Source organism: Centropristis striata, chromosome 22 (assembly GCF_030273125.1).
Source record: "Centropristis striata isolate RG_2023a ecotype Rhode Island chromosome 22, C.striata_1.0, whole genome shotgun sequence".
NCBI lineage: Eukaryota > Metazoa > Chordata > Actinopteri > Perciformes > Serranidae > Centropristis > Centropristis striata.
The window spans coordinates 16,366,244-16,385,597 of record NC_081538.1 but is presented as its reverse complement, the minus strand read 5'-3'; the positions used below and the strand labels follow the sequence as shown (position 1 = coordinate 16,385,597).

Here is a 19,354-nt window from a genome sequence, read left to right as displayed (position 1 = left end):
CTTCCAGAATATTGGAGCATATACACAGTCATAAAACATATGGCAAATTGTTTCCTCCTCTAAACCAGAACACACAAGAATACTCATTATCAAGCTTTAACCTCTCTTTTTTTGCTGGATATATTTTATGCATTATTTGAAAGGAGACTTCTTTAACCTTGTTATTCAAGACAAATTTATCCCCAACTAGACAAATTTGCCTCCAGTCAATATCCCCATATAACACTGTCCAAAAATATTTTGCTGAGGGCCCAGTTACAGTCAGCATGAGGCTCCTGGTGAATTTATTCAAGCATTTATTTTTAGTGATATCACTGCCTCCGAGGAACAAAGCATTACTGAGTGGATCCATCAAAGAGACATCTATTGTTGATCCTCTAATCAGCTGCAGTACACTCCTCGGTATGGTATCAAACACCACTGATGTTCTTTTGGGGTAATTAACCTGAATTTAGTGAGGAATTCACCATACGTCAGTAACTGTTCCTCAGCATTCACAAGTTATTTAAACCTCTGAAATCCAGTAGATTTTGGTTCAAATTTGTCAACTTCCTATGCATTCATTTCTGTCTCTGTTTAGCATCTTTCAGTCTGTCCTTACATAACATGCATGGCTCCTTTTCTCCACACAAACTTGGCTATCAGTCAGATTTTTCATTTTATTTTAATTAACAAAGTATAAAGGAACCGAAAATACAAACAAAAGACAAAGGTGTCGAGGAAATATACCATTTTTAAAATTATTATTATTATTTACCATTTATACACACAAAAACAACAGAAAAAAAATAAAACTACAAAACAGTCTACTTTCATGTAAATTGAAAAATAGTAATAGTTTTCATTGTAGAAAGAAAATTCACATTTTAAAAATGGTCTAGAAACATAAATGGCACACTGTGAAAGCTTCTATGATTGCACTTTCAACTGGCTTTCTCAGCTTGTCTACATATCATATATAAATAAAGTCATTACTGTAAATAAAACGTGTATTTTCAATAACTAGATGGACTCCAGAGGGTTAACTCAAACAATTCCGTTCTCAACCCATTTCTTAAAGTATAATGATTGATTTTTGTATTGAATATTGTTGTTATTTTAGATGTAATATCTAGTTGGTGAGAAATTATACTTGTATACCATTTTCCAGGTCAGCAGTGCTTGTTTATGAAAGTTGGCTAATTTAAGGTAATTTTTCAATCTTATAGTCACACTTTAACAGAAATTTCAGACCACCAATTGAGTTAAAATATGTTTTGGAAAAGTATTCAATATATTGTCTCTCTCAATAATCAAATTAGTTAACCATTTTATTTTGAAAGTATTATTTAATGTTTCATAAGTTAATACCTCAAGACCACCATCCCTTCTTCTGTTACATAATATACAGTGAATGTATTTGCTTGACGGAAAAAGAAAACCAATGAGCGCGGTTGTGAGCCAATGTGAGCGTAGTTACTTGCGGAACTCCAAACATGGCGTCTGCAGGCGAGCAAGAAGGAACAGACGTACGAGTTTGACAGAGGCCACCTATCAAAACAGTTGCATGACGTATCATTAACAGAGGGGAGTGGTATGAAATTTTACTGCGGTCAAGCCAGCCGTCTCTCGTTTTCGCGTAGTCAAGCGAGATTTCAAACATTTCCAGTGCGCTCTTATTACCGACTTTACGGCAAATACTTTGCGACATCTGGGAAAGTCAGCGCTAGTTTACTGCAGTGTGGAAACTTCTGGTTTTCAAAATAAAACGTGGGTAATAAATGTACCCTACTGTCCTACACTGATCTTGAGCCAATAAGTCATATGACCTGGAAATTAGTGAACTTTAATGCTCATATTTACATGATGAAATGTATTAAAATTTCATAAAAAAATATGAGAAGTCAGCCATAAAGGAAAATTATGGGAGATATACAAACATACCAAGTGAACCACATAGAACACATTTCTGGTGATCAATTCTACCCCTAAATGTCAAAATCTGTGATGTGACATATATGTTACATTGGGCGTTATTTCTGTTTATGATATTTCTTAATTTAAAAATGTAAAAAAATAAGACACATTTTCTGCTTACAGAAACACAAATTTGCCTTTTTCTTTGCATCTCGACAACATTTATCAAAATTGTGACAATAATAGTGCTGTTTAACAACAAATTATATTTCAGATTTGTTTTTAAGTAAGACAATAATAATAAATCAATAATAAATAAAAACAAATAACCATTTGCCTTTTTGTTTGCGTCTCCATAACATATATCAAAATTGTGACTTTAATTTGTTCAGGAAATATGGTCAGAACAAGTTAAATGCAATAAAGGACACACTATTAACAGAGTATAATTGTTAAATGGGTTTAAACTTAGCCACATAACAAAAAATAAGCTTTTTGGAATTTTTGGAGCTACTTTTTCACATTTCTGTTTTCAGTCACACACATATTTTGGAGAAGTCACTTCCTTTCACAGTCACATAACCACCACACCAGGGTGTATAGTCGTTTAGGGATTTAATGAGTTAATGTGAAGCATAAAGCTGAATATGGGAGATTCTAGAACATTTAAAGTGTTTGTTACACAGGTGTCACCATGGGTTCTTATGGGTTAAAATCATATTAAAATGCTATAAAAAAGAGGTGTGTCTCATACAGCTAGTCTAGATCTACTGTCCTACACTGATTTTGAGCCAATAGGTCACATGACCTGGAAGCTATTGAGCTTTAATACTCATATTTACATTTTGAAATGTATTAAATACAATTCTAATACACCTCTATTTACACCATTTTAAGACTTCTCATATTTTTTTATGAACTTTTAAACATTTCATAATGTAAATATGAGTATTAAAGCTCAACAGCTTCCAGGTCATGTGACCTATCAGTGTAGGACAGCAGATCTAGACTTTCTGAATGAGTCACACCTGCTTTTATAGCATTTTACTTTCCCTTATATATTTTTTTCTTACTTTTTAATACATTTTATAATGTAAATATGGGCATTAAAGCTAAATAATCTCCAGGTTATAAACCTCTAAAACAACTTCTGCCCTGCTCAATGCCAAAATGTTTAAACATTTTTTGCATTTTAACTCTTTAAATGCCAGTTTGATTGCACAATGTCACTGATGTTTTTATGAAAAAAACAAACAGTAGTTATTTTCTATATAATAAATATTTTTAGGCTGGGGCATTTGTTTTAATCACAGCTTTGGATATGTCAAAGATTAAGAACAAAATTGATTTTGTTGCATTTTTTTTATGCATTTGCAAATAAATGCCCCAGCCAAAAAATATATATTAAAAATAACTACATTTTTGTGTGTTTTTTCTTTGAAAAACAGTGACATAATGTAATCAAACTGGCATTTAGAGGGTTAAAATCCTCAAAATGTTAAATTTGGTAGTTATGAGCAGGGCAGAAGTTGTTTAAGAGGTTTTTGCAGAAAAAAGTAGAAAAAATATTAATTTGTAAAGTTTTTATCGTGATTTTTTTGAAGGTGGATATTTTCAGCCCGAAGGGTCTGAAAGGGTAGTAAATTTGTACACAGTGTATTATAGACCCTTTAGAAAAATTGAAATAATAATAATAATAATACATTTCATAATGTAAATATGAGAATTAAAGCTCAATCATTTCCAGGTCATGTGACATATTGGCTCAAGCTCAATGTAGGACAGTAGCGTACATTTAACGCCCACATTTTATTTTGTAAACCGGACGTTTCCACACACTGCAGTAAATTAGCGCCGACTTTCACAGCGTCTCAAAGTATTTACCATAAAGTCGGCTATAAGGGCGCACTGGAAATGTTGGAGCGGCTGGCTTGACCGCAGTGAAAACCGAAAGTAAGTGACAGAAGTTCAGTGTCAGCAGGATTTCGCGCAGTGAGGATGGTATCTACCGGCCGCGGTTTAAGAGACTTGGCGAACATGTTTTAAGTCTCCACAGCGTCCTCAGATGGATCTGGTCCCCCTTTTATTCTCTGTGTGTGCTATGGTGATCTCCCTGCTCGGAGCTGCGCTCTGCTCCGACAGTCGTAAGTACAAAATAAACACTTTCCGCATGAGATTATGTTCACAACTCTATTTACAAAATCTTCACTTGTACTCTCGGTATATGCTGTGATGTTTGGTTCCAAAACCGAACACTGCAATAATAATAAAAGTAATAATAACATTGTTTGCTTTTTAAAAATATGCACTTTTCCTTTCACATTCACTGTCGTCTGAGATCATTTGTGCTGTCAGATAGCAAAGCAAACACAAGTTCTTCTAACTTGTGTGGTTTATATATATATATATATATATATATATATATATATATATATATATATATATATATATATATATATATATATATATATATATATATATATATATATATATATATATATATAATAATTATTATTATTATTTTTATTTTATTATTAATATTGTTATTAAAAACCCATCTCTGTCAATAGTTCTTAACAAAAGGTAACACTGTAATAACACATGGACCTGTGCACATGTAAAAACTTACATATTTAATTATTTATAATTAGGACGATGTACCTAGACCATTGCACCATATTTTTTTATTTTAAAAAGCACCTTAAGTATCCAGGTAAACAAAGTTTGAGGAGATAACTGGTCTGTTTAACTGTGTTGATATGTTACTGATTAATCTAGCCATGCACTATGGAACAGATTATGAATTTACAATAAAGCAAAAGGTAAATTAACCCAACATAATGTGTAGAATTGGCTTACAAAAGATGTGAAACACGATTTATTAACAATATGTCCCTCTACAACTTTTTTTGGTTTTGGCTTAAAACATAAAAAAGGTAATTTAAGTTGTATGAATTTATATATATCTCAAAATGAAAAGTAGACAGATGTAAGAGATTCATTCAAAAACACACAAAAAAATAAAATAAATATATATATAGCCCTCAGACTATGTGTTCTGATTAAAATAATCAATAAATGGATGCCAAATTCCATAGAACTTTGTTTCCTGATTTTTCAGTAAGAATCAGATTATTCCTTCTCCAAATGTCTCATAACATCTGTCTATTTTTGCTATTTCTATGTGGATCTCTGTATCCATATTGTAATTTTTCCACATTATGTTATTTCTTTCAGACAATTGTACATGTCCAGGAATCCCTGAAAAGCCTCTAACTGAAGTTCCAGTGAGGACCTGCTTCAAAATCAATGAAACTTTTCGGTACAGATGCATAGAAGGTTACGTGAGGAAGGTGGGAACTTCAAATCTAATCAGATGCAAGCAAGTGAATAATGAATCGCAGCAATGGTCCCCGCCCACCCCCACCCTCGTGTGTATACGTAAGATTTCTTCTTCTTTTTCTTTACTTTAGAAGAGCTAAATCACAAAATCCAAATCCAAACAGATTTTGCAAAGATCAGATATTTCTGACCCAGCTACCATATGCTGCCATAGGGCTCTTTGAATAGAAACGTATAGGATTCAACACAACCCTCCCCATAGGGAGGGGGCCCTTTAAGAGCAGTGTTGTAACACAGATTTATGAGTTGTAAAACTGGTATGAATTCTTAAGAAAACAAAAGTGCCTGTAGGGCCTGTAGGTCGAAGTGATCTGACTTAACCCTTTGATGCACAACATGGGTCTCATTCATTCCCATGTTATTTATTATAATATTGTTATTTAATGCTGCTGTGTGTTTCTGTGCTCTATCTTTTGATATCAACTTATTTTATGATTTAATATTCCAAGTATTCTTTAAATATCTTGTTTTTGATAACAACAGATCATTATTACCATTTTGCCTCTCATACTTTATGAAGAAAAAAAGTTTTTGTATTATTACACAGCTAACTACTTGGCTAAGTAGCTTGCTAAGCTAGCTACTTAGCAAAAAAGATAGCTTAGTAGTTAGCTCAGCAAGCTACTTAGCTAAATACTTAGCTAAGTAGTTAGCTTAGAAAGCTACTTAGCTAAAAAAAATGGATTTGGGTCATTTTTTACCCTTGTTGTGCATTAGAAGCGTAGTGACACAAAAAGGGATTTTTATTAAAAAATCAATAAAGGAAAACATAAAATTAGGATGTATGATGATCAAAAACAAACCAATTGAGGAAAACCTGGAATACTGAATGATGAAAAATAATGTATTGCAAAGGCATAGATCATAAAAACACTTCATCACTTTAGACCCATGTTGTGCATCAAAGGGATAAACATATAACTAGGTTTGGGTTCTTAATATCTCCTTATTAGACCAAATTCAGCATCATGCAATTATTATAATCCTAACCTGATGCTCAAAAATGTCCACCAAATTAAAGCCAGAAAGGGAGTGTTGGGAGAAATACTTGATCACCCACACAGTCTTGGCAGCACTAGTAAGAAGGAAGTCACCATATCTGTGGCCATCTCTTTACCCCTGACACAAAGCTTCACATTCCTTGGTGGGGAAGGATACTGTCACACTTTTGTGCCAAATGTTGTCATTTCATGTAATTCATCTTTGACATACACCAACATGTCTGTATATGAAAAGAGCAACCGACCACATGTGGTCTGTTTATGTGACTGTAAGATAAACATCACATGACCCTAGTGGAAAAGTTCATAATTATGAGGACTATCTAACGAACTGAAACCTAGTCACTAGACCATGAGGGAACCAGATGGACAGGAAAAATCGACTCGAACGGAATCTGAACACGAATTAACCTAGCCAAAAACTGTTTTAATTTACAGACATCTTTATATATGGGTGGGAGCGCCGAATTCTAGCCACTAGACCTTGAGGGAACCACTGGAGAGGAAAAATAGACTTAAACGGAATCTGAACACAGATTTACCTATCCAAGATTGTTTGCATTTAAGTAAATGACAGCCTTCTTAATATTCCCTGACCAGTAATCGAACTCGGGCCGCAGCGGTGTGAGCACTGAATCCTAGCCAATAGACAATCAAGGAACCACTAGAGAGGAAAAATAGACTCTAACGGAATCTGAACACGGATTAACCTATCCGAAAATTGTCTCATTTAACTGAATTACAGGCATCTAATTATTCCCTGACCAGGAATCGAACCCTGGCCGCGATGGTGAGACTGAATCCTAGCCACTAGACCATCAAGAAACTATTAAAGAGGAAAAATCGACTTGAACCGAATCTGAACACGAATTAAACGATCCAAAAATAGTCTCATTTAAGGAAAAGAAAGGCATTTTAACATTCCTCGACCAGGAATCGAACCCAGGCCGTGGTGGTGAGCGCTCTGAATGCTAGCCACTAGACCATCAGGGAACCAGGTGGACACAACAAATTGATTTGAACGGAATCTGCACACAGACTAACCTACCCAAAAATTGTCTCATTTAACCGAATGACAGGCATTTTGTTATTCCCTGACTCGGAATCGAACCCCGGCCATGATGGTGAGACAGAATCCTAGCCACTAGACCATCAAGGAACTACTAAAGAGGAAAAAAATCGACTCAAACGGAATCTAAACACGAATGAAACTATCTAAAAATAGTCTCATTTAAGTAAATTAAAGGTATCTCATCATTCCCTGACTGGGAATTGAACCTGGGCTGAGGCAGTGAGAGTCCCGAATCCTAGCCACTAGACCACCAGAGAACCACATGGACAGGAAAAATCGACTCAAACGGAATCTGAACACGGGTTAACCTATCCAAAATTGTTTTAATTTACATACATCTTAAAATTCCAAATTAGAGGTATCTAATCATTCCCTGACTGGGAATCGAACCCAGGCTGCGGCAGGAAAAATGAACTTGAACGGAATCTAAACCAGATTAACCTATCAAAGAATTGTCTTAATTTACAGGCATCTTATTTTTTCCAAGACCAGGAATTGAACCCCTGCCGCGGCGGCGTTCAAGGAACCATGTGAACAGGGAAAAACGACTCGGCCTAGATGCATAGCTTTTGGATCTTCACATACAAGTCCCCCAAATATAATAATGAATGAATGATTTTGGATCAAGTCAATGTTCTCCTCTAGCTTGCTCATGCTTTCAAGTTTCAGACGATGAACAAACGGCTCAACTTTCTAATTGTGTTTCAGCGGACCCAAACAGACCCCCACGACAACAATCAACCCCAAAATCAGGTAAGTGTAAGTTTTGTTGCATAACTCCAGAGAACTTGAAAGCAGTATTGTAATATCATTAATGGTCTGATCTTGCAGAGAGACACACTGACATTCCCCGTGACTCCACCATTACCATCACAGTCAGTGAGTTCTGTATTTGCATGAATTTTGAAGACAGTAAAAGCACTACAATAATACTAATTAACTAATAATTAATACATACTTATGATGAAACTAAAAGATTACTACAACTAACTATATTAGGGATTGCGCAAATTGTAAAATTCTGGGCTGATGCTGTTGTTTAAAATAATTATCTGATCTATTTGAAACCCATACAAATTATTTTTATAGTAGTAGTGGTGGTTAAAAAAAGGGCAGTAGGAATAGTAATTGCTCTGGTAGCTACATGTAGCAGCATGTTCGGGTTGAATGAGTACCAAAACATCAACACCAATGCAAGGGAAACTTCTGTTACTTTAAATAGTTTTTACCTCAGTAAAATTAACATTTCTTGTGTTGAATTAATTGTGACTACAACAAAGCTAATTCAAATGTAATGTGAGTAAAAGGACGACAAGAAAGTATAGGATCCATCCAAATTAAGTCCAAAATGTATGACAACATATATGATGTGTGTGTTTGAAGAATGGAGGGAGCCCAGAAGTTTCATTAGATTACAATGTGGGGCTCTATGAGAGACTTGACTGACATGTTTAGCTCTGAAAAGCTGTTTTCCTTGCATAAAATTATGATAAACCTGGGCATGTTGATACCTGTTATCATTTTTCTGTACGGCGTCATGTTATTTTAATGTTCATGTCATGCCAAAACCTTGGACTTGTCTTAGCAGGAGACAACTCTATTAAAATTAGTTGAATGAGTAGGCATATTATGAGGATCACTCACAAATAAGTATCTCTCGACTCTGCAGTTCCCCCTCGCTTTGTGGAGCATCTTATACAGTCATGGGAAAAAAATATTACCATTGTTTTCTTCTTTTTCTCGTTCATTTTAACGCCTGGTATAACTTAAGGTACATTTGTTTGGACAAATATAATGAAAACAACAAAAATAGCTCATAAGAGTTTAATTTAAGAGCTGATATCTAGACATTTAACATGTTTTTCTTGATAATAACCAAAATTATTATTAAGAAAACCATAGAAAATGGGCTCTTTTTGTTGTTATCATTATATTTGTCGAAACAAATGTACCTTTAGTTCAAATCAAATCGAAGTCAAAATCATATCAAAATTACTTTATTTATCCAAGATGGGAAATTCAGTTAGTCTGGTAGAATCTCTTTTAGAATGAGACAGCCTGATGGCTGTCTCATTCTAAAGGAGGAAGAAGGATCTTTTGTATCTCTCCGTCATGCAACGGAGAGAGAGGATCCTTATATTCAGATTCCTGTCCATTCCTGATACACGCCACAATACCAGTGTCATCCGAATACTTCTGGATGTGGCAGGACTCAGAGTTGTATTTGAAGTCTGCTGTGTACAGTGTGAACAGGAATGGAGCCAGAACAGTGCCTTGTGGAGCCCCTGTGCTGCTCATTAATGTCCCAGAAACACAGTTCCCCAACCTGACATACTGTGGTCTTCCTGTCAGGTAATCTGTGATCCAGGAGATGAAGGAAAGATCCACTCCCATCTCTGTGAGCTTGTTTTTGAGTATGTTGGGTTGGATGGTGTTGAATGCGCTTGTACCAGGCATTAAAATGAACAAGACATTGAAGAAAACAAGGGTCTTATATTTTTTTCCATGACTGTAGGTAGCTGTTTTAGTTTTAATGCCCACAACTGCAACATCAACTGCTCATTAGTTTTTAAGGGAAAATACTCCGTCAAACTCACTGTATGCTACCTGAAGCACCAAACGGTATAAATTTAGCAACTACCTAATGAACCTAGTGGAGTAATTAGCTGCTAAAGAAGCAGATATTTCCCTCACAAATTGGTGGAGACCAAAACAGAGCTAAAATACACATGAATATAATAAAGTCCTGAAATACAAAATAGCAATGAGTTGAAGTAATGACTCCAAAGAACTAATGGCAGACACGTTGACACAGGTGTAATTAATGATGTTAATAAACGCTTAATTGTAGTGACGGACATGACTAACTGGTCCACCTAATTACAGAATGGAACGGCCTGTTTGCCACTTCCTCTTGTAGCACGAGTAGTAGTAGTAGTGGTAGTAGTAACAAAGGTAGTAGTAGTACTGATATCAATATTAGCAGTATAGTAGTCACGCTAGTAATGATGTACTATAGATATACAGCAGCAGAGTTTTGACTGTTAGCACTATTAGAAGAAGTTGTAAAGGCAGTTTTAACAATGGACAACTAACACATAACATTGCATGTTTTTTGTGATAAATTTAACTTACATGAACCAAAACAGAATCACCTCTTTGTCATTTTCTCTCATAGTAGTAGTTGTTGTTGTTGTACTAATATCAATATTCTAGAACGTTTGTAGGATTCAAGTAGCAGCTGCAGTACTGGTAGCCTACTGGTAATATTAGAGGCAGTTGTAACAATGACAGGCCTACTGATAATGTCAGTCAAAAACAAACACATAACCATGCATGTTTCTTCATCTTTTCTTATGAGTTATGTGGTATATTCAGAGTAAATGGCATGACCAATGACTGTAGTGCATTTGTGAGAAATTGTTTACTTACAGTACTTCTGTACTACACAGTCACGTGTGCATGAGTAAAGACATCCGTACACCTGGACTCCCAAGACCACAGTATGAGTTTGTTTTCTTAAACAGTAGTTTTATAAGTAGTAGTGATGGTAGAAGAAGCAACAGTAAGACATTTGCAGTAGAAGTAGTATTAGCAGTAGCTGAAACACAGCCTCTTATCAGTATATCGTAGAAGTAAATGTGTTTTTTTATCAGCAGCAGCTTCCTCCAGCCTACAGAAGAGCCAGAGTATAAGCCCCTCAGCTTCAGTGACCACAGGAACATACATGGCAGAGCCAACCTCACCTGGTCTGTCAGATCACTCACAGGGTAAACAGCTCATAGTCATGCATGTTATGTTGCTGATAGCAGTGCATGTTGCTCAATCTGACATGATTTACAGAGCCCTGCTTGTATTATGTCTGAGAAATGTTTTTTTGTCAGGATTAACATTACCCTTCAGTCATTGTATCAATAATTTTACTTTTACTTTCCTGTCATTTATTGCATATGTGAAAACATATCCAATACAATGCTGTCTGTGGCAGTTGGTACCAACATAATTGGTTCATGTAGGTTGATTATATATGCATACTATTTCTGATATTCTAGATAAAACTCTTACATTAGTTAAAGGTGGATATAGGGATGTTTTTAAATTACAACCTTCAGTGTAGGCCCTATGGAATGGCTATATTTCAATCATCATCAAATGGCATAAAGAGCAACCAGCTGGTGAACTTAGTGGAGCAATACGCTGCTAAAGACTCACGAGTTGGTGGAGACCAAAAATAAGAGGGCGTATTAGTGCCAAGCTACGGACCCGGGGAGGGGGTAATATTTTGAGGAAAAAGTTTCAGATTTACGAGATTTAACATGTCAAATATACGAGAAAAAAAGTTTCAGATTTATGTGATTGAAAGTGGCAAATTTGCGAGAAAAAAAGTTTCAGATTTATGAGGAAAAAAGTGACAAATTTGCGAGAAAAAAGTAGCAGATTTATGAGAAAAAAGTGGCAAATCTACGAGAAAAAAGTAGCAGATTTATGAGAAAAAAGTGGCAAATCTACGAGAAAAAAGTAGCAGATTTCTTTTTTCTTTAAGTCGGCAAATTTTTTTTCTCATAAATCTGCGACTTTTTTCTTGCAAATTTGCCACTTTTGATCTTGCAAAACTGTGTTTTTTTTCCTCGCAGATTTGCAACTTTAAATCTCGTAAATCTGTGACTTTTTTCTTGTAGATTTGCCACTTTAATCTTGTAATTTTGCAACTTTTTTCTTAAAATATTGCCCCACTCCCCCGGGTCTGTATTTTTTTTTTTTTTTTCATACTTGGCCCTAATAAGGCATCATACAAAACAGAGCTGAAATAAACATGAATATTATAAAGCTCAAATATACAAAACAGTATTTACTGACTTACTGGGTTAACACGATAGACCTCACAGCAGACATGTTGACTTGTCACTGTAGAAAAAATAAAGGTGTTATTAATATTCTTAATAAATGCTTGATTGTAGTCACAAACATGACTAACTGGTCCAACTAAATAGAAAAGCCTGTTTGCCATTTCCTCTCATAGTTGAAACAATGACAGGCCTTCTAAGAAACAATCAAAAACAAACACATAACCATGCATGTTTCTTCATCTTTTCTTATGAGTTATGTGGCATTTTCAGAGTAAATGGCATGACCAATGACTGTAGTGCATTTGTGAGAAATTGCTTACTTACAGTACTTCTGTACTACACAGTCACGTGTGCATGAGTAAAGACATCCGTACACCTGGACTCCCAAGACCACAGTATGAGTTTGTTTTCTTAAACAGTAGTTTTACAAATAGTAGTGATGGTAGAAGAAGCAACAGTAAGACATTTGCAGTAGAAGTAGTATTAGCAGTAGCTGAGACACAGCCTCTTATCAGTATATCGTAGAAGTAAATGTGTTTTTTTATCAGCAGCAGCTTCCTCCAGCCTACAGAAGAGCCAGAGTATAAGCCCCTCAGCTTCAGTGACCACAGGAACATACATGGCAGAGCCAACCTCACCTGGTCTGTCAGATCACTCACAGGGTAAACAGCTCATAGTCATGCATGTTATGTTGCTGATAGCAGTGCATGTTGCTCAATCTGACATGATTTACAGAGCCCTGCTTGTATTATGTCTGAGAAATGTTTTTTTGTCAGGATTAACATTACCCTTCAGTCATTGTATCAATAATTTTACTTTTACTTTCCTGTCATTTATTGCATATGTGAAAACATATCCAATACAATGCTGTCTGTGGCAGTTGGTACCAACATAATTGGTTCATGTAGGTTGATTATATATGCATACTATTTCTGATATTCTAGATAAAACTCTTACATTAGTTAAAGGTGGATATAGGGATGTTTTTAAATTACAACCTTCAGTGGAGGCCCTATGGAATGGCTGTATTTCAATCATCATCAAATGGCATAAAGAGCAACCAGCTGGTGAACTTAGTGGAGCAATACGCTGCTAAAGACTCACGAGTTGGTGGAGACCAAAAATATGAGGGCGTATTAGTGCCAAGCTACAGACCCGGGGCAGGGGGTAATATTTCAAGGAAAAAGTTGCAGATTTACAAGATTTAACATGGCAAATATACGAGAAAAAAAGTTTCAAATTTATGAGATTTAAAGTGGCAAATTTGCGAGAAAAAAAGTTTCAGATTTATGAGGAAAAAAGTGACAAATTTGCGAGAAAAAAGTAGCAGATTTATGAGAAAAAAGTGGCAAATATACGAGAAAAAAGTAGCAGATTTCTTTTTTCTTTAAGTCGGCGAAAAATTTTTCTCATAAATCTGCGACTTTTTTCTTGCAAATTTGCCACTTTTGATCTTGCAAAACTGTGTTTTTTTTCCTCACAGATTTGCAACTTTAAATCTCGTAAATCTGTGACTTTTTTCTTGTAGATTTGCCACTTTAATCTTTTAATTTTGCAACTTTTTTCTTAAAATATTGCCCCACTCCCCCGGGTCTGTATTTTTTTTTTTTTTCATACTTGGCCCTAATAAGGCATCATACAAAACAGAGCTGAAATAAACATGAATATTATAAAGCTCAAATATACAAAACAGTATTTACTGACTTACTGGGTTAACACGATAGACCTCACAGCAGACATGTTGACTTGTCACTGTAGAAAAAATAAAGGTGTTGTTAATATTCTTAATAAATGCTTGATTGTAGTCACAAACATGACTAACTGGTCCAACTAAATAGAAAAGCCTGTTTGCCATTTCCTCTCATAGTTGAAACAATGACAGGCCTTCTAAGAAACAATCAAAAACAAACACATAACCATGCATGTTTCTTCATCTTTTCTTATGAGTTATGTGGCATTTTCAGAGTAAATGGCATGACCAATGACTGTAGTGCATTTGTGAGAAATTGTTTACTTACAGTACTTCTGTACTACACAGTCACGTGTGCATGAGTAAAGACATCCGTACACCTGGACTCCCAAGACCACAGTATGAGTTTGTTTTCTTAAACAGTAGTTTTACAAATAGTAGTGATGGTAGAAGAAGCAACAGTAAGACATTTGCAGTAGAAGTAGTATTAGCAGTAGCTGAGACACAGCCTCTTATCAGTATATCGTAGAAGTAAATGTGTTTTTTTATCAGCAGCAGCTTCCTCCAGCCTACAGAAGAGCCAGAATATAAGCCCATCAGCTTCGGTGACCACAGGAACATACATGGCAGAGCCAACCTCACCTGGTCTGTCAGATCACTCACAGGGTAAACAGCTCATAGTCATGCATGTTATGTTGCTGATAGCAGTGCATGTTGCTCAATCTGACATGATTTACAGAGCCCTGCTTGTATTATGTCTGAGAAATGTTTTTTTTGTCAGGATTTACATTACCCTTCAGTCATTGTATCGATCATTTTACTTTTACTTTCCTGTCATTTATTGCATATGTGAAAACATATCCAATACAATGCTGTCTGTGGCAGTTGGTAATTATAATTAATATGTATATATAATAATATAATATAATAACCATAATTGGTTCATGTAGGTTGATTATATATGCATACTATTTCTGATATTCTAGATAAAACTCTTACATTAGTTCAAGGTGGATATAGGGATGTTTTTAAATTACAACCTTCAGTGGAGGCCCTATGGAATGGCTGTATTTCAATCATCATCAAATGGCATAAAGAGCAACCAGCTGGTGAACTTAGTGGAGCAATACGCTGCTAAAGACTCACGAGTTGGTGGAGACCAAAAATATGAGGGCGTATTAGTGCCAAGCTACGGACCCGGGGAGGGGGGTAATATTTTGAGGAAAAAGTCCCAAATTTACAAGATTAAAGGGGCAAATATACGAGAAAAAAGTCTCAGATTTACGAGATTTAAAATGGCAGATCTGCAAGAAAAAAATATAATTGCAAAAATATACTTTCAGTCGTTTCTGTTTCTGTGGAAGCAGGAGAGTCATTGCTCAAAGTAGAACATGTCAGTATAATACAGTTATAGAGCATAATACAATTATAATGCCATGCAGCATAAACAAAGAAAATTACATAAATTGATTTTTTAAAATAATTTATTTCACCAAAATTAAAATTAAATGTAATATATCTCCCTGAGGTTTCTTCTTCTTTTTTCCCCTGCTAAAAGGGTTTTTTAAAGGAGTTTTTCCCTGGCCGATGTGAGGGTCTAAGGACAGAGGGTGTCGTACCATGTACAGTCTGTGAAGCCCTTTGAGGCAAATCTGTGATTTGTGATTTTGGGCTATATAAATAAAATGGATTTGATTTGATTTGATATATATATATATATATATATATATATATATATATATATATATATGTTAGTGCCCACAAAAATGGGGGCTCCATATGCTATACATGTTTTTTTTACTTTTTTTTACAACCTGTACTTCTCACCTCTCCTCTTTGCTCTGTGTAAACAGCCTGCAGTGCAATCTAAGGTTGACCGAATTTTTGTCACGCAAGTTTTAAACCAGACATGTAGAATTAAGTTATTTTGATGAAATATCACAATTAATTTTCATGACGGACGTTTTTGTCACACATGATCCATCCAAGAACTGTGAAAAAGTTGATAATCCGACAATGATTTCTGTTTTTACAGTTCCGGGCTATAAGAAATGGTTCAATGTGGGCAATTTTTTAAAGAAAAGCTTTTCAAACCCAGCTTTTTGGGGTTCAGAGAGTTAATGTAGACATTAGGAAGAATCACACTAATGTGTGAACATTTGATGAGTCCATGCTTATTCTCTTATTTGCCTTTACACATGATCAGATCATAATTATTCTGTTGGTTCCACTAATAAAATGATAAAAAGAGCACATCAATTGAATCAAAAAGTAGTACAGAAACATTCACTCAGTGGTCAGTTTATAAGGTACACCTGTACTAATCCAATCCAATAATTATCAGTGTTCATGTTTAGCATCAAGGTCATAGTTAGTGGTGGTGTATGGTGTATTTGTCAGGCCGGGCTCAAGTCAGGACTCAGATGCAGATCAGGTGAACTTAAAAGTTTCTTTATTCAAAGAATGCAGCAGGGTAAGTCCTCACAGAGTGAAAGAAAAGGGCTATGAAACACCTGACTCTGAGTAAAAACTAAACAAAGAAAAGTTGCTCCAAAGGAGGAAAAACACTGAAACCTATCTACACTAATAAACTAAATAGATAAATCCTAATCTAAGACGGCTGACTCAAAAGCTGAGGAACTAAGACCTGCTCTAAACTAATAAATTACAAAGAAAAATCACTCATGCGATGAATCAAAAAGGGCGAAAACAAGACAAGCTGTGGCAAGGAGGAGATAACTGGTTGGTTTGGTGACGGGTCAAACACACTGGACCAAGACAAGGGAAAACACAGACTATTGGAACACATGGAGGGAAGGGAGCACCAGGTGAACACAATCGGTGATTAGGGGAGACAGATGACAGACGAGGAAGGGCAAGTGACCTGAAACGAGAGGAGAGTTACTATTTCAAAATAAAACAGGAAATAACAAGACCAGAACACAAAATAAAACACAACCTCACCTCGGTGTGACACTATTATTGAGAGATGCTTCCTATAATCTGCCCCCCGCCATGTATATAATAGGAAGGTAAAAAAAATGAAATACCTCTCTTTATAATGTAGTCCAGGACAGCAAAACTACAAACTAGAACCTCTATTAAAAAAAACATAATAAATATACACAGTCCTGACAATGTCAACAACAGAACATTACAAACTTTGTCAAGGTAGAATTTATGACAGAGCTGTTGCACAGGTGTATATAATAAAGTGGACGGTGTGGATGACATTTGGATTGACATATGATCATCCTTTTTGTACAAACACATCCTCACAGCGAATGAATGACAATAACAATAACAGGAAAACCATACTTTAATCTGTTCACAGCACAAGAAGATGATGTGACGGTGACCAACGTGAAGCACTGGATACCTTCATCCACCACTCAGACTTCACCCAACAGGACGGAGAATCCTGATGTGTCCCATCGAACTGACACCAGTAAGCTTCACTAATATTGTACCCATTTGTGCCAAATCAAAGGCGTACTATAACTACATTTGTACCAAAAAGAATATTAAGCCAGACAAACAGAGAATCAGGAGCATACATGAGGATCATTTTATGTTTAGTATTTCTCTCTTATTGGCAGGACCCGTTAACACGACAACAGTGGTGATCGGCTGTGCTTCATTGGTCATCGTCTGCGCTGTCTTCGGAATGAGCTTCTTTTTTTATAAAAGGTAAGCTCAAGAAGACCAAGGGTTTGATGAAACATTGATTCATATATATGGTATTATATAACAGTGAAGCCAATCCAGAAGTGCCTTAAACCTGCAACTCCACTGGTTGTAAAGAAGTCTGATTGAATAGAAGCGTATGAGAAAATGATCCTACTTCTAACTTAATTTATTACCTCAGTAAACCTTTTCCTAATAAGTTTGTGTTTACAATTTAAAGTAGACAACATTATGTGTCACGGATCAGGCGGACCCAAACCCAGAATCACAGGCAGAGGCAGGAGTAGGCAAAAGAGACTTTACTAAAGACAAAAGCAGTGTTCTAGGAAAAGGTACAGATACGTTAGGCAGGTCGATAACAGGAAGCAGGCAAAGGTCAAAAATCCAAAAATAACCCAACAAGTAATCAAAGAGCAGGCAGGAGCACTAACGAAGATCTGGCAATGAGGCAGAGGAACTGACAGGCTTAAATAGAGCGATACACTGCAAAAAAGGTGTGTCTAAAAACAAGATAAAAACACTAAATCTGAGGGACAGATAATTTCACTTGACAAGATTTCTTAAATTCTATCCACCCATTATCGTTAACCGCTTATCCGCACTCGGGTCGTGGGGGGCTGGAGCCGATCCCAACTGACATTGGGTGAGAGGGTACACCCTGGACAGGTTGCCAGACTATCACAGGGCGGACATATAGAGACAGACAATCACACTCTCATTCACACCTACGGGCAATTTAGAGTCACCAGTTAAACCTAAGCTGCATGTTTTTTGACTGTGGGAGGAAGCCGGAGTACCCGGTGAGAACCCACACTGACACGGGGAGAACATGCAAACTCCACACAGAAGAGTGGTGCTAACCATTACACCACTGTGTAGCCCTTAAATTAAGATCGTTAAATCTAGAAATAAGCATGTAGAACCCCCTAAAATAAGAAATAACTCTTAAAATCTTGGGTGCCAGATTCAATTAGGTCACAATAAATGTTGCCTTTATTTCCTTTGTCTGATCCATCTCAGCCTTAATAACTTTACTAAGTCATAAAACCAGATAGATGAAATAGATTTCATATCAACCAAAAAGGTTTATGTATGAAAAAAGTTGACAAAGACGAAAACGAAGGACATTTTCACTATAGTTTTAGTTAGTTTTGTAACCACACAATACAGTTTCATTTAGTTGTCCTTTTTAAAAAAAACTTTCGTTTTAATTTTTATTTCAGTTAAGGAAAATGTTTTTTCAATTCTAGTTTTTGTTACTTCGTTAATTTTCGTTAACTATAATAACCTTGGTGATTTACAAGAATGTTTTCTTTATGCCATAGGAGATCAATAAACAACATCCCAACAGAGATAGAAGCAGAAGAACAGTTGCCCATGAATAATGTTTCACCTGAATCACCGTCGTAGAGTTTGCTCCCTGCATCTGACATGGCATTACTGGAGCTCATTGGACCATCCAGTGACATTTGTTTTTTGCACATCCCCGAGGAGTTAAAACTCCTTCAACTTTTTTTCTGAGCTGATCTCAACCTAATATGAACTGCACATTTTAAGCAGCTTTAATTTTAAAGACACTGTGACCATCTGTATGCTTGATATTTATGTTTCTTATTTTTAATCTCATGAAAATATCAAAACCGATAATATTCTGTTTAGCTAGAACCATATGTAGCTTATTACTTTGTGCTATACAAATCCTAACTGCAGTAACTACATTTTTTGTCAAAATTGAGTTATAACTAAAAATGAACTCCTT

At 35.7% G+C, this 19,354-nt stretch overlaps 1 protein-coding gene across 3 annotated transcripts; it reads left to right on the top strand.

Annotated features, from left to right (window-relative positions):
• The first annotated feature begins 3,707 nt into the window (after window positions 1–3,707).
• il15ra (interleukin 15 receptor subunit alpha) lies at window positions 3,708–19,354 on the top strand. Of its 3 annotated transcripts, none has more exons than XM_059326448.1 (9): window positions 3,708–4,040; window positions 5,134–5,337; window positions 8,080–8,124; window positions 8,203–8,250; window positions 11,031–11,141; window positions 12,767–12,880; window positions 17,243–17,356; window positions 17,508–17,598; window positions 18,921–19,354. In XM_059326448.1, exons 1-9 carry the CDS (start codon window positions 3,962–3,964, stop codon window positions 19,003–19,005), a joined length of 891 nt encoding a protein of 296 aa, XP_059182431.1. In that variant the 5' UTR covers window positions 3,708–3,961; the 3' UTR covers window positions 19,006–19,354. The 3 variants fall into 3 exon arrangements, with proteins under 3 accessions (XP_059182431.1, XP_059182432.1, XP_059182430.1); XM_059326449.1 differs by having other exon boundaries at window positions 11,028–11,141; window positions 12,770–12,880; XM_059326447.1 differs by having other exon boundaries at window positions 11,028–11,141.